The sequence below is a fragment of the Terrapene carolina genome, unplaced genomic scaffold, assembly GCF_002925995.2.
Source record: "Terrapene carolina triunguis isolate 2854851 unplaced genomic scaffold, T_m_triunguis-2.0 Scaffold62, whole genome shotgun sequence".
NCBI lineage: Eukaryota > Metazoa > Chordata > Testudines > Emydidae > Terrapene > Terrapene triunguis.
In genome coordinates, this window is record NW_020664413.1 from 35592385 (window position 1) to 35607645 (window position 15261).

General features: G+C 40.8%; 1 protein-coding gene across 1 annotated transcript in view; it reads left to right on the forward strand.

Moving 5' to 3' along the window:
- CERS6 (ceramide synthase 6) overlaps nt 1–15261 on the forward strand; it is a 216100-nt gene that overhangs the window by 181510 nt on the left and 19329 nt on the right. Inside the window, exons 7-8 of the mRNA XM_024206806.3 lie at nt 2309–2437; nt 6925–7031. Of these exons, the coding sequence (XP_024062574.1) occupies nt 2309–2437; nt 6925–7031 (236 nt within the window). The remainder of the gene's footprint in view (nt 1–2308; nt 2438–6924; nt 7032–15261) is intronic.

Below are 15261 nucleotides of genomic sequence, written 5' to 3' on the forward strand. Positions count from 1 at the left end.
GGTATTGAATGTGAGAAAGACAGACCATTTTTCTCTATTTCGATCATTAAGACCCTTGGAATGTGAAGCAACATTTAATCCTGCTTTTCTTACTTTGTGTTCTATTTGTCTTAAGAAATTGAAATTGAGGCAGTTTTTTGAGATGACTGCAAAATATATTTCACTGTGCTCCAGTCAGCAGCCTTAATGTCAGGGACCATGTTTGAAAAAAGTCCATAAATAATTCAAGCTTGTATCTCTTCCTCCCAAAACAATTATCAAACTACAACAGAAATGCCTGATTTTAGCATTATTTTTTAGCCTCACGGTGGACTTACTAGTGATATCCAGTTCTAGATGGTGTGACACCCAGAGCACTTGTTAATGTTTTCCAGTAAAGTGGAGAGTGGGAAGTGGTATCCTCTCATTGTTAATACTAGGGAGATTTCTCAAGCAAGAATGTGCAGCAGATTTTTTAGATCATTCTGTACATGCTACTTGTACTATAAGGTACAAACAAAATTCATACGCCCAAAGGGACAATGTTTTGTTATATTTTACTCTTTCACTTTCCTTGCAAATAATAGTGGAATGAAGTCATAGTAATGCCTGGAATCTACACAAAGCAAATGCTAGCACTGATGTCACTGCTTCCATATGAGCCAACATCATGATGTTTTTTCAGAGCAGGTGACGAGAATCAGGCTCTTTGGGTTCTGTTTTCTGCTCTGTTATATGGGCCAGATTCTCCCCTCTGCGCCTTCTCTGGACATTTATACCTGTGCAAAGTGAGTGTAAAATCACTTTGTGCACCTATAAATGATGGCACAAGGTGCCAGGCAATGGAGAATTAGGGTTTGTTGTTTGGAAAAGGAAATAAAATATTTTATAATTTTATAAAGAAAAAGGGAGAACTTTCCAAGCAGAGGAGGTGAGGTGGTTTATCCCAATATATTAATCTGTGGACTCCTTTGCAACTCACGTTCTCTTCCTTTTTCTCAATCCAGAGGTTGAGCAATTGAGAATGGGACGGGCACTGGTAGAACCTATCCATATCACAACCGGGCATATACTATTGGCCTGAACTGGAAGCTGCTGTATTTGTTGAGGAGGCCAAATACAGGCCTCCTGGAGCAGAGGATTTATCAAATTGGGGTCCAGGTCCCTGAGAGATCCATGGAGACTTGAGGGATGACAGGATCTGAAAAGTGCCTGCATTCTCACTGACACTGGTGTTAGCATATGTAAGCCTGCGGGCTGTCTCACCGGCCCGTGCACCAAAAAATCTCTCCCACCGCACAATTCCAGTTCTCTTCTTCAGGGTGTTGCTTTTATTTCCTCAAAATAAAACTTATTTAACACAAGTTCAACATCTCAGTCAAGTCCTTTTGCCCTGATCTGGGGTCTTCTGCAGGAGCCTATCTACTCCCCGCAGCTTTTGCACTCCTTAGGCCGTCTGCCTAGGCGTCAAGGTGAGCCTTTCCTCTAGCCTGCTCCTTGCCAGATTACACTCCACCAGCCATCTACCTGGGAGTCACAGAACTGAGTTCTGTCCCCTGATCTCAGGCCTCCTGTAGGAGCCTTCCTTCTTCCTGCAGTTCTCACCAGCAGCTGAGATACTTGCTGGCTCTTAAGAAGACTAGTGGATCTTCAAGCTGTCACCTGATCCTTAGCATCACAGCATCAGCTGATTCCTTTAAAGGGCTACCTCACCCTGTGACAGCATGTGGGATGGGAGAGAAGAAACAGTTTCTTAAAAATATTAGAAATGGGATCCTCGGTGCTAAGAGATCTGAGGGTCTGTATCATGGAGCAGTCTATGAGCGGCCTTTAATACAATATAAACATGTGTTTGTGTTTCTGTATCTACTGAAGGTGCACTCAAAGTAAAGCTTGTAACAGTGTCTGAGCTCTTGTACATGAGTGATTTTGGGCTGCATTGTTTTGCATGTTGTAAGCTGGCTAGGGCATAAGAGAAATGGTGTAATTTGAGTGGTATGCACAAATGCCTTTTATAAGTAATTTTGGCTGTAAAAGCTTTACTTCATTAGATTTATTCACTGTGAACTGTGAAATGGAAATGCTACATAACTCTTAATAATCTATTTATATTTGCTCTACCTACAATAACTGTTTTGTTTAATTTAAATTAAATGCATAATTATGTGTATTTAATGTGCACCAAGTTAAAAGAATTATGCAAGGTTTTTGAGTATTGTAACCTCTAATCCTGAGCTTAAACTTTAAAAATCACCCATCCATTTGTGTAAAGATGCTGAATCTGCTGCACAATATCTCACTGTTTTTTTTCTTCTTCTTGCCATTCTAGGATTTCAGCATCATGTTTACGCATCACATTGTAACAGTCATTTTGATATCCTTTTCATATGTAACCAATTTGACACGAGTGGGAGCCCTGACCTTGTGTCTTCATGATTCAGCTGACATTTTGCTGGAGGTGAGATTGTTCATGTGCCATCAGGATCTATCCTGTACAAAAAGTCAATCAACCCTACTAATTGTACTGGGTATGCTGTGTTCTGTTAGCTACCAGACAGAAGGATACAATCCTACCTGTGTTGCCTGCACAAAAAAAGTATTTTCCTAAGACAGAGGCTATTCTAAATAAAAACAATGATTATCATTAGCATACCTCTTTCATAAAAGACTTGAAGGTCATTATTCCAATTCCTTACCAGTGAACTTGAACTGATAATGGCTGCTGACTACAAAGCAGTACTAAGTGAAGGGCTGTTCAGGGGAAAACAAATCTCACCAGAGGAAAAGTTGAGTCAGCAAAGCATTCGCTATTTTCACCTCTGATATTATGTAGAAATGAAAAGCAGTTTCCACAGGCTGTTTTGCCACAAAATTTTATTTTGGCTGCAAAAAATGCTGGCTTCCTGTTAGGGAAAAATTCATAATGGTGAATGCCCAAAAGAAAAATTTGTCTGAGGGTGGAAGAGTTTTTGACACTTTCACTGCAAAATGCTGTTCACACTGGTGGACATGTGGACATTTCAGGCCAGATTTTCAAAGGTACTTAGTCATCTAGTGGGATTTTCAGAAGTGCCTGAACACATTAGGTGCCTAACTTGATTTCATTAGGAGTTAGGCATCTAACTTGCCAATGGAAGGTAGGTTGCCTAACCCGCTTAAGTGCTTTTGAAAATCCTACTAGGCATCTATCTGCATTTTTAAGTACCTAAATACCTTTGAATATATGCCCTTGCTTTGCTCAAATTCATGAATACTATACCATGAAACTTTCAGTTTTGGTACACATTTCAAATTTGTTAGTTTTATACTGCTCTAGCATAGATGGTGTCATCCTTTAGGTGACATGTTAAACTGTACCCTTTTCTGTCAAATTCTGGTTGCCCTGTAAGAGGAAGTACAGTTCCCATGACACCTTTCAAAGAGAATAGGGGATACACTCTGTGTCCAGGCCAAACAATTCCTTCTGCCATTATGATATCCAAGGGCCGGGTGAGAATTACTGCTGAGTGAAGGGTCTAATGTGTCTCGTGCCTATATATCAACTACACTGATGGTATATAATTTTGGATCGTAAAAAGCTCTGTGATAACTCGTAATTATATTTTGAACTTCTAAAGCAAGGGCCCCAGGAGTTCTATGACTCGGAGAGGCCACAGAACTGTGCTATGGAATTGTTACCCTGGCCACTGAATTGTGCTGCAGAATCCAAGTCTAAAACAATAGCTCTGAGAAGTGTGAACTGCCCCATTCAGCTCAGTGGGTTGTTAGGTCTGAAGACTAAAGATGACAGTTTAAATATCAGAATATTAACCGCCAATCATTTTAGCAGAAACATCTAGCAAATGTCTTTATCTCAGGATCCCAAATTGTCTCTCGCCTCACCACAGGGCCAAAATCCCCAACTAACATGTACTCACCTACCAGAACCTCCAGCTTCTCCCTTGACACCCTCAACAGTTATATGTTGTCAATGCAAATCCTTTGGCATATGAAAGGCCAGAGAGATTGGGTAGTATAAATAAATTGAATTAAATATCAGAATAAATCAGGAAAGGGCCACTGCACAGCTTCTATTATTTATTTTCAGATTTAATTCATTTTAAAACTGTTTTTGTTTTGTTTTTTTAATTGAAAAGAAGCTTCCACAGAATTTCTGGGCTGCTGCACCAGAATTGGACAGAGGATTTAGGTCCTGCTTGCCACATAGTTCATGGGGCCCTGTCTGTAAGAACTTCTTAATAACAACCCTTACACTTCTTCTTTTATCTGAGAATCATTAAGTGCTTTACAAACATGAAAGACTGATTTTAAAAATCTGTCCTCCTGTATGGCATGTTCACTGGCACAGGTGAAGGTAGGTAGAGAGCTTGCTACCTGATTGATAGGAACTCTAAGTTAGGTAGATGTCTGTAACCCCTCATTTACACTCATAAAATTGTACCTCTAAAAAAGAGCCAGGGTTTTTAAAAATCTCACCACAGGCTTGGGAGAGAGGTTATATATGAAACTCAATCATCACTAGGGTAGAAACCAGCAGCTGTTTTACAATTTTAGGACAGCAAGTGAAGAAGAATCTTTATACACTCTATTGAAGCTGCAGGAGGAATTTAGGAGAGTATAATTACCTGAATTGTGCCTACTCTTACGGAAAGTGTCATGGGATTGTTAATGACCACAAGTGTCCAGGGCCTTAGTTTTAAGTGACTGACTTCCAAAAACAAGTGCCTCCATCAGCATATATCATTTCCACACTTTGTTTTGCTCATTACTGACTAAATGGACAAATTCCATCTAACAAATCACCCTCACCACTTTCTGCAGACTTTTCATCCAAGCACTGACTTAGCTCATCCCTTCTTAGTTTGAAATCTGGCATGATCTCAGCACAAAGGGGTACAGCAATATAAATACAAAAGCACATGAAATCAAATTCTATACTAGTCTGCCTGGGAGATATGGCCTTCCTTCCTAGTTGGACTTTCAGTCTAAAAATCATTGAATTGTAAATATAACTCTACTTTATATGCTGATATCTAAAGTGGTAACATTCCTTTATCTGAAGATCAGCCAGAAAATATTACTTTGAATAGCAGATGTGAATGAATTTGTAGGTATCTTTAGGTAGCATCAAAGCCTTATTTTAGTCTACGCTGGTAGACTATCAGTATCCCTTCAGTTTCCTAGTTTTTCTGCAAGCCAGCAAATCACCTTTAAATTATAAATACAAATGGAAAAACCACTGAAGTTATGCAAATGCCAGATTATTCAGGATCGCCTCAGAATTTGAACTCTGGTGTTTGTTTAATGTGACTGTTTCACACTTTTCAGGTTCAGTGTCATGATGCTAACAAGGTCATATGTAATGCAGCAGTGCTGCCTTCTCACCCTTTCAAGAAATTATCTGAATTTATTTCTGCATTCTGTGCAAGGTTTTAAGTCAGAACATGTGGTAGTTTTTCTCACTATTATTGCTATGTTAATAAGCCTAAGCCTTATGCATCTTTAGACGTGAAGGAGTCTGATGCAGTGCCCACAGAAGCCAATGAAAAGTCTCCTACTAATTAAAGTGGGCATTGAATCAGGCTCTTGATGCACTATTATTTATCATTTATTGAGGGGGCATCACTATGGGCAGTGCAAAGTGTAGACAAAGAGATTGTCCCTTTCTCAAGAAGTAAGCGTTCTAAAATAGGCCGTTTTGTTCACCTACATGAACAATCTTAAAACAATGCGGGTATCTTTATATATATTTATACACACACTTCTTTCTTTTTGTGTTGATGAGCTTCAAGGAAGAAAAGTATTTTAAAGAGGGGTTTGAATGAAGAAGTGGTTGCTTGGTACACAGGGAAAAGGAGGGAGTTCCAAGCTTAAGAGCCAGCATAAAAGAATGAACAAAGAGGAATGGGAGAAGCATGCCAAAGGGATGTGTAGAAGAGCAAGTTGCAAGAAGCAAAAGCAGCAGGAGAGAAGTAGGAGGAAATGAGAGCTGGGATTAAGGCAGTGGTGGTGGAGTACAGGGCCTTGATATGGAGAACAAGAAGCTTGTCTCTGATGCAGAGGGCAAAAGGAAGCCAGTGAGGGGATTTGAGGTGGGGAGGGACATGGTCTGAGTATTGGACAAGGATGATTGCTTTTAGAAGCAGTGCTTTGTATGGATTGCAGGGGAGCGCAGATTGATGCAGGAGACCCCAGGAGATGGGAAGAAGAGCAGCAATCAAGTGTTGGTGCAGGAGCAATCAGAAGTGCAGTGATATCTAAAAGAATACAGTCATCAAAGCTGAGTGTGAGGAATGGATGGAACAGGAAGGCGTGATAGGCCAAGTCAAAAACAGCAGAGAGTTCAAGGTGGAGAAGTACAGAGAAGAGGTCCTTATGCATGGCCAGGAGAAGGTTCTGAGTACCTTCAGAGCAGTCTCTGGGTAGTGGAGAGGGCTGGGGATTCAAGAGAGAGTTAGAAATGAAGACATTGAGGCAATGTTTATAGTAGGCCCCAGGAGGTTGGAGACCACAGGGGAGGAGGGAGATGGGCATTAGCTGAAGAAGAAAGTGCAGTCGGGGGACAGTGGGGTGTTTCATTAGGCCGGGAAAACAGTAATGTACTTGAAAGCTGAGCGAAAGGAGCAGAGGGAGATGCCTGAGGACATTTCTAATCCCTTGATTACAAATGATACCTGAGAGTCTGAAACTGGAATGATGCGGGAGAAACAGTTAGGTGGGAATGGGTAGAGGTGAGAGGCAACTCTTGCTGGATTTTCTTATTGAAGAAATTGACCAACTCCAGGGTAGAGAGGAAGCAAGGTCACTGTATAGCAGAACAATGTGAATCTTGATGTATTTGGCTCCTTTGCATTTTAATTGCTCATCGCAGCTCATGCACAGTGTAAGACTTTTGCAGTTGTTATCATAACTGGAGTAAACACTCTTCATCCCTCTCTTTTGCAGGCTGCCAAAATGGCAAACTATTGCAAGTGTCAAAAACTGAGTGACCTCCTGTTCCTTATGTTTGCCATTGTCTTCATCATCAGTAGGCTTGGCATATATCCTTTGTGGTGAGTAAGCATGCCTCCTTCCTCAGGTACTTGGCCCTAGACTAGTTTGGAAATAAATACATTACAGTAGAGTGCCAGCTGTGTGTACTGGCCTGTATCTCACAAGCATTAAAGAAAAGTTTGAGAGATAACTAGATGCCCTTACTAGAGAAGATCCTAGCTGGTTACTGCTATAGAGTACCATGGCAGTCAACAGTCATTAAATAGTAAAAGTTAGGGGGCAGGGTCTGAGCTGGTTTTAAAACAGAAATGGGCTGGACACAAGACGGCCACAGGTAAGTGTGCAGCTGCCTTTGTAGGGTAGGGGGCCAAGAATTAGGTGCTGAAAGCAGAGACCAATAGGTGAGGTTGGAGCTAGTTGGCTTTCAGCACATGCTTTACCACTTTCATTGTCTTTGGGTATGTCTATACTTACCTCTGGGTCCGGCGGTAAGCAATAGATCTTCTGGGATCGATTTATCGCGTCTTGTCTAGACGCGATAAATCGATCCTGGAAGTGCTCGCCGTCAACGCCGGTACTCCTGCTCTGCGAGAGGAGTACGCGGAGTCGACGGGGGAGCCTGCCTGCCGCGTGTGGACCCGCGGTAAGTTCGAACTAAGATACTTCAACTTCAGCTACGTTATTCACGTAGCTGAAGTTGCATATCTTAGTTCGAAGTGGGGGGTTAGTGTGGACCAGCCCTTAGGAAAAACACAGAAAACAAGTGAAGTAGGAGTCTGGCCTGATGGCAGTGCTGCTGCCATGCAGGATTGTAATGCCCCGTGCCTCTCTTTTTTCCTAAAGCAGCTGGAAAGCAGTGTATATGCTGTGGAAGCAATGTATGTGCTCTGGGAAGGGCGGAATCTTTTCACTTCTCAATAGCAAACCCTCTGTCTAATGAGGAAGTAGCACTGCTGTGTCCCAAGGGAGAGTCCTTTCCAGCTTTCTTTAAAGCTGGAGTATGAAATACTGTCTCTCACTCGTGCGCTTGAAAGGAGCAGCCCCATTATAAAGTGAGCATCCTGCCCTTAAGAAGTGTTGGTGAGACAGTTCCAACACCACCTCACTGTGTTCATGACCCCACACTCGTAATCAGTGTTCCAGAAACAAAACTAATCCTGTCAGGCAGGATAGTTTGGGGATGTAGTGGAATAACAGTTTTGTCCATTGTGTTTGGAGAGCACAGTTAATGCCAGGATGCTATGGTAAGCAGAAATTCTTAGTGATCCTGCAGAGAGAAACAGCCACAAAAAGCTCATTACTTAATCACACATGTGGTTGACTTACACAAATACCAACCCCTCGCCTCACCCCAGATCCTTTCCCAATCCAGTAAAATGAGATCTCTTTGGGGGCTTGTTAATATGAAGCCTGGATAAAGTCAAGTTACCTTTTGGGAGTCATCTCATCAGCTGTGAAATGCAAAAGACTCCCCTAGTGCTCAGAGAGTCCAGAGGTGCTGTGCTGACGACTGCGTTCCGAGCCAGAGAATCCCCATGAATTCAATAACCCCAGAGATTTAAAAAACAAACCCGACAGAAACCCAAACTCTGTGTTAAAGCCTTCAGTACATTTTTGAGGATGGGATGGACTTCTTTTTTAAAATGACCTTTTTCACCTTCTGCCACCAAAGGGTTCTTAGTCACACATTAAACATCAGTAGCTGGAGTACACAGATTTCTCCCACCTGTGTGCTACGAGATGTACAGCAGAGCCAGCATTTTCCATATGGTGGCATCCTCCCATATCTCTGTTTAAATTGGGGAAACAGTGAGAGCCAAATTCCGCCAAAAGAGAGACACCACAGACGACTGTGGCTATGGGGATCTGTCCATGGTAAGGTTCAGTTTGAACACAGGTTAGGTCTCTGTACTGCTCCAAATGGAAATCAAGTGCATTTTCCTCTGTGTGATTTCCTGCTTTGCCTGTAGTGTTCTTAAAGGAATAACAGATTTACACTCCTTGAGTAGATAGCTGTCTAGTTTGTTTAGCCATCACTCTAGCTCTTTAATAACACTTTAAACCCGCTCTATGGTATTTGAAAAGCCAAGGGGAGAATGCCAGTTTTAGATGTCTGTCTGTTATGCTTTTCAAACACCAACATTTACCAGAGCACTGCTATGTGCTTGCTTTGAGTGAGATCAAGATTGATCTCACCCAAAGCTCTTTTCCAAGTATTCACTAAAGTCCACAAATTCAGGGGAGTTCATTAGTTTTCTCTCAACTGAAAGTAGCTACTCAGAGTATGTTTTTCTCAAGGCATGTGAAAATAAGAAGGGTGAAATTCTGCTTCTCCTTTACCTCCGTGCAACCCCACTCAAGTCAAGTGTTTGGGAGTGCAGGAGTTAGCCTGAAGTGTTTACAATCTGGGTTGAAGATCAGGAAATGAAGCCTCACACAATTTTGACAAATTTCTCTGGAGCACTCCAGCCAAATGTCATACTATACAGCAAAGTCTAAGGAAAAAACTGAAATTATTGATGTGCTTCTCACGTTAATCATAAGGCAACCTTTTATAGTTCACAATTAAATTAAAGACCTGACATAACTGGTGAGAGCCAGGCATAATACAAACAGAAGTTTTGTGTATGTTTTCCTACCCAACTCCCTCTGTCTGATCACACCCGCCCTGCTATTAGACACCAATTTCTAGAGTTAGAGATTACCAATATAGTGTTACATTATCTAGCAAATACAGCCTGAGCACAGATTTACATTCTTACCATTTTGTGCAGTGGTTTTGCAGTGTGCACCAATATCCTTTTATGCCTAAAATGAGAACAAAGTCATCTCACGTTTGATCAAAGCCTTATTTGAATCCAGGTCTGTAGAAGCAAAGACCTAAGCCCCAGCTCAGTAGGGAGAAAAAGTGTGATAATCGGGGGGAAGGGGGGGGAGAGAAGGTGACTATATGGTAGCATGCTCCTTCACTGCAAAGCCACAAGCAACTCCTGTGTGCTACTTAACAGGTTAAAGAGGGCAACAGACTACAGCACAAGGCATGGCCAGATGCAAGGAGGGAGGAGAAAGCAAAACATGCTGCTTTAACAGTAGTGTAATCAGCTTTACCCCCTGTGATCGTATTGTTATTGTCATTTTATTTAAAAGCCATTTTAAAAATATGCCGGGAGTTGCTCTAGTCTGGGAAGACACAGTATTATTGATGGTGGATAGAACTGGAACTATTAATTAATTCATATTCTCTCTGCTGACTAGCCAGTGGGGTGGAAGCAGATGATAAAGCAATATAATGTAGGTCCTATCTAATCAGTAACTATTGTTTGGGTTCATTCTAATTTACCAATACCAGAGAGATAGTATTAATAAATGTATTTAAAATCTGGAAACTATTTCCTTGCCAATTATAACCATTGTAGGATAGGTCCAAATTTAGATACCGGTTCCGATGCATTACAGGCTTTGCATGCCCATGGAAAGTGATTCAGCATTTGGTGCAAAATGTAGGTTTTTAGCATTTACATAAAGCATTGCTTAAAGGGGGGGGGGGGGATTTAGATCCACTTTGCTACCAGATAGATGAAGTCAAATGTACACATTTTCAGCTTCTCGACTATAATAGTGCTGCTTTAAATTCTAGATCATTCTGCATAATGCTCTCAACATAATATTACATTGCTCACTTGCACTGAAGCCTTGTTATAGTTATTTAACAAACAGGGGCTATCACGTTAGCCCAGTAGTAATTTAAAGTGCTCTTTTCTTTCTATTCCAATGACAGTGTACAAAATAATGTTCTCAAAATACAAAATTTAATCAGTAAAGGGTCTTATGAATGTTTTTAAATTAGATTAAGTAGGTTGAAGCTCTTCTTTTTTCTACTTTCAAATTATATTGTAATGTTAGCTTTCCCAGGAGAAATATAGCCGGCCAAGGTTAAATGATTCAGATAAAGTTTGGCACATCCTCTTAATCCAAAATCAACTAACTGGTGCCAAAGCTAATCACTGCATGAGCAGAATGGAGGCATTCTGTTGAAGATTAATTTCTCTGTGGTGTGAGTTTCCCCATCGGTAAAATGAGATATTTGCATACCTTATAGGAGTGTTTTGTGGATTAATTAATTAATCCACAACAGGAGTGTATGCCGTAGAAAATCTTTTACTGTTAGGCCAATGGTACCCAAACTTTTTCACAGCATGGGCAACATTTTAATAGAAAGGGTGTCTCCAGGATCTGTTTGTAATCACATAACATTCCAGAGGTAACTAGCAATTCTTTACATGGCATTGTAATGTTACAAATCTGATCTGTTTATTTTGGGTGTATTTAATGTGATAAGTGTTTATCTCGTTTGAAAAAGTTAATCCCATTGTCAGTTTTACTCTTAATTTCATCTTCCCCTCCCATCTATTCTTTTCCCCTTTCCTTCTTTGTGCATGCACCCCCTTCCTGTCTTCCTTTGCCTCATCCCCTTCTCCCCTGCACATGCTGCCCAGGCATCGATCTCTTTGTCTTCCTCCACTCCTGGATATACTGCATGGCCCGTGTCCCCAAGCGTTCTACTGAAGTGCAGGCAACTTCAGTTTCACTGGTCCATGAGGACTGCTTCGGTTTCCTCTCATGTAGAGTAGTTCCTACTAGCTGCATCAAAGCTGCCTCCTTCTTCTTGATTACAGCTGCTTCTACAGGCCTCCTGATAGGAGGAGAGCCAGCACCATGTGCCCAGCCACTTCTCTGCAGACCACCAGTGGTCCAGGGGCCACAGGCTGAAAACAGCTGAACTAGGTGACTGAAAATCTTTACTTTTTTACCCTTCCCTCTCCCCCGCCCCCACCAAAAAAAGGCAAAACAAAATCCATGCAAATGCTGTGTAACCACCAAGACTTGTCTAACATCACCACTCAATCGCACTGTGTTCCTAGCTTCTCAATGTCCTCTCCCCTTGAGTGTTTCTATCTTCTCATTCTACCTCCTCATCTACATTGCCAATCTAAACTGCAAGCTTTTTAGGGCAGCGACCTCTGTCTTAATATCTGACTGTAAAGCTCCTAGTTCACTGGTGGCAGGATATAACAAATTAATAATAGCACAGCACTTTGGAACTGTTACATGGTATGTAATATAATTTGTCAAGAACAAATCGTGTCAAACCAACCTAATAGCTTCTTTGACAGGGTCACAAGCTTTGTGGATAGGAGGGAAGCAGTAGATGTGGTATAATTTGACTTTAATAAGGCTTTTGATACTGTCTCGCATGACCTTCTCATAAACAAATTAGGGAAATACAACCCAATGGAGCTACTATAAGGTGGGTGCATAACTGGTTGGAAAACCATTCCCAGAGAGTCGTTATCCATGGTTCACAGTCAAGCTGGAAGCGCATATCAAGTGAGATCCTGCAGGGATCAGTTCTGGGTCTAGTTCTGTTCAATATCTTCATCAATGTTTTAATAATGGCATAGAGAGTACACTTATAAAGTTTGTGGATGATACCAAGGTGGGAGAGGTTGCAGGTGCTTTGGAGGATAGAATTAAAATTCAAAATGATTTGGACAAACTGAAGAAATTGTCTGAAGTAACTAGAATGAAAATCAGTAGGGACAAATGCAAAGTACTCCACTTAGGAAAGAACAGTCAGTTGCACACTGCCTAGAAAGGAGTACTGCAGACCGGGATCTGGGGGTCATAGTGGAGCACAAGCTAAATCTGAGTCAACAATGTAACATTACTGCAAAAAAAGTAAACATCATTCTGGGATGTATTAGCACGAGTGTTATAAGCAGGACTGGATTATTGTGTCCAGTTCTAGGTGCTATGTTTCAGGAAAGATGTGGACAAATTGGAGAAATTAGTAGCCGTGTTGGTCCTACTAGAGAGATAAGGTAACTGAGGTAATATCTTTCATTAGACCAACTTCTATTGCTGAGAGAGACAAGCTTTCAAACTTAGTCCAGTAGAAGATATTACTTCGCCCACCTTGTCTCTCTAATAGCCTGGGTCCAACATAGCTACAACAACTCTGCAAACTATTCTGTATTTTCAGGCAGCAGATTTTGAATGACTAATTAACAATTTTCATACCAGGAACTTGATTTACAGAGTTACTCATTCTCTCAAGGAGCAGAAACAATAGCACTAGACCTTGGACTTAGGACTAATAATCAAAACTAAGGAATGCTGCTTGAATTTCAGATATTTTGTAGTCACAACAAACAGTTAATGAACCAGCTATTGGCCAATAATTATTTGAAGGAAACTTTTGGCAAATAATTTTGAACAATGAATAAATTTGAGGAAGTAATAAACTATTCATGTATAAACTAAGATAAAAAAGAGGCTCGATGAATTAAATAAATAACTCACCTTGAATCTTCTCCCTTGAATAAACCCTTGTTTATATTCTTTAGCAGAGGAGATGTAACATTGTCATCCTATCTGCTTCTGATGAAGTGTAAGCTTATGCTGTCCTTAACGGAGGCTGGTTATTTTATCCCTTTGACTTGTTTATGGTTCTTGAGAACCCAAAGCTTCAAATACTGTCTGAAGCAGAACTTGAGCCTCAGCAGTTTTAGGTTAGCCCTAAGCCAGCTTTTCCTAGAGGGAAACTAACCAATGCAAAAGTTAAAAATGTCATTCACCAGTGAAAGGTTTAATGTAAATAACAACCAGTGACATTTGCTCAGTGTTTCTGGTTTTGGATTTTCATGTGATCATAACAAGCAAAATTTAAATAAAAAGAGTATCATCAGACTTATCAAAGTCAATCCTTATTATCCTCAATTTTGGTTCAGACAGATTGTTCCCTGTGGCTCCAATAACACATTCTATTGGCAGGGACAGATTGTTCAATCAGTGTTCTTGGGGCTTTGGATTTGTTATTATTTTGAATAGTGTCTTTTCTAAAATACAAATAGAATAGAAACAATTACCGCAGCACTCTGGGCTGAGAATTATTGGGATGGGTGTAAATATCTCAAGAGAAAGTAAGGGGCATTCACCTTCTTGCTGCTGCCACAACTATTTGCGGTGCTGTTTTTAAATCACTGTGATTAATGAAGTATGAAGGCTGGAGAATAAACAGAATACTGATGAACAACGGCTATCAGGATTGCTCCCACACATCCACTGCGATGGATTCCACTATACGCTCCTAATCTGGAGCTGAGGGGAGCTCTGTGAGAGACAACTTTGCCACCTACAGAGAGAGACCAAGACTAAAGGAATTTATGTTTTCTGGTTTTGCGAAAAGGAGAGGGAAAAAAATCCAAAGTTGACTCAATTTACTTTTAAATGAAACTGTTACTTGACTGTTTCTAGAAGATGGCTACTTTACTGTACCTCTTGGAGTAGCACCATAGACTTGCATTAGAGTGTTGATGCTTTGAATTTCTCAGCTAACATTTGTATTATTTAGTTAAGCTTTGCTTATTCTCTAATGACCAGGTGTTGAATTCTGTGTGGTGTTCTGTCCATCAGCTGCGAGGATACTTTTTTTGTTTGCTTGTCTAAGTCCTTTAGCAAGTAGATAAAATTACTCTCCAACAAGAATGTAACCTTTGGATCATATGTTCGACAACTTTTCTCTTAATTTATGCATTGAACCGCTTCTGTTTAATATGATCGATCTTTGGGGGTCTTGCAGGTGATTCAGTTATTCTAGTGTAAAAAACTCTGGAAGCAAATTACTATGGGTTAAATCGTGCTCTTGAATTACTGCATTGGTTTGGGGCAGCGCAGAGTTACAGTGGAAAAGATTATTGGGAGAAGTTGGTACAGTCATCTTGCTGGGGTGTCTAACTTGCTCTATAGATGGGTCCTAACCCTGCCTCCTCCCAACTCCCTGGGGGAAATGGAGGGAACATTTCCTAAGTTTTCTTGCACTCAGGAACTGCGATTGTCCTTAGTGCCAAGAAGAAGCATGGAAGAGGAAGTGAGCATGGCAAAGGCTTTTTTTACTCTCTCCCTGCACACCCTTGCAAAGGCTAGGGACAATCTGGCCCATACATCATATGCCAAGTCTTTCATTTATGCAGGGAACAATACAGACCCTGAAACAGATGCCTCTTGACATGAATTATGTGCTGTCTGTGCAAGCTTTTAATATGTTCTTAAAGATTTTCAGATTTGGAAATATAAATGACGTTGTTTCCTCTATCTATGTGCTCTGATCCCAGACACGTACACATGCATTTTGGCAGAACATATTCCTGATAAAACATTTTGCTGAGTATAATTGCATTCTGCCAGGGAATCTGAAATCCTCCTTTATTCAAATCTCTATAGAAAGAC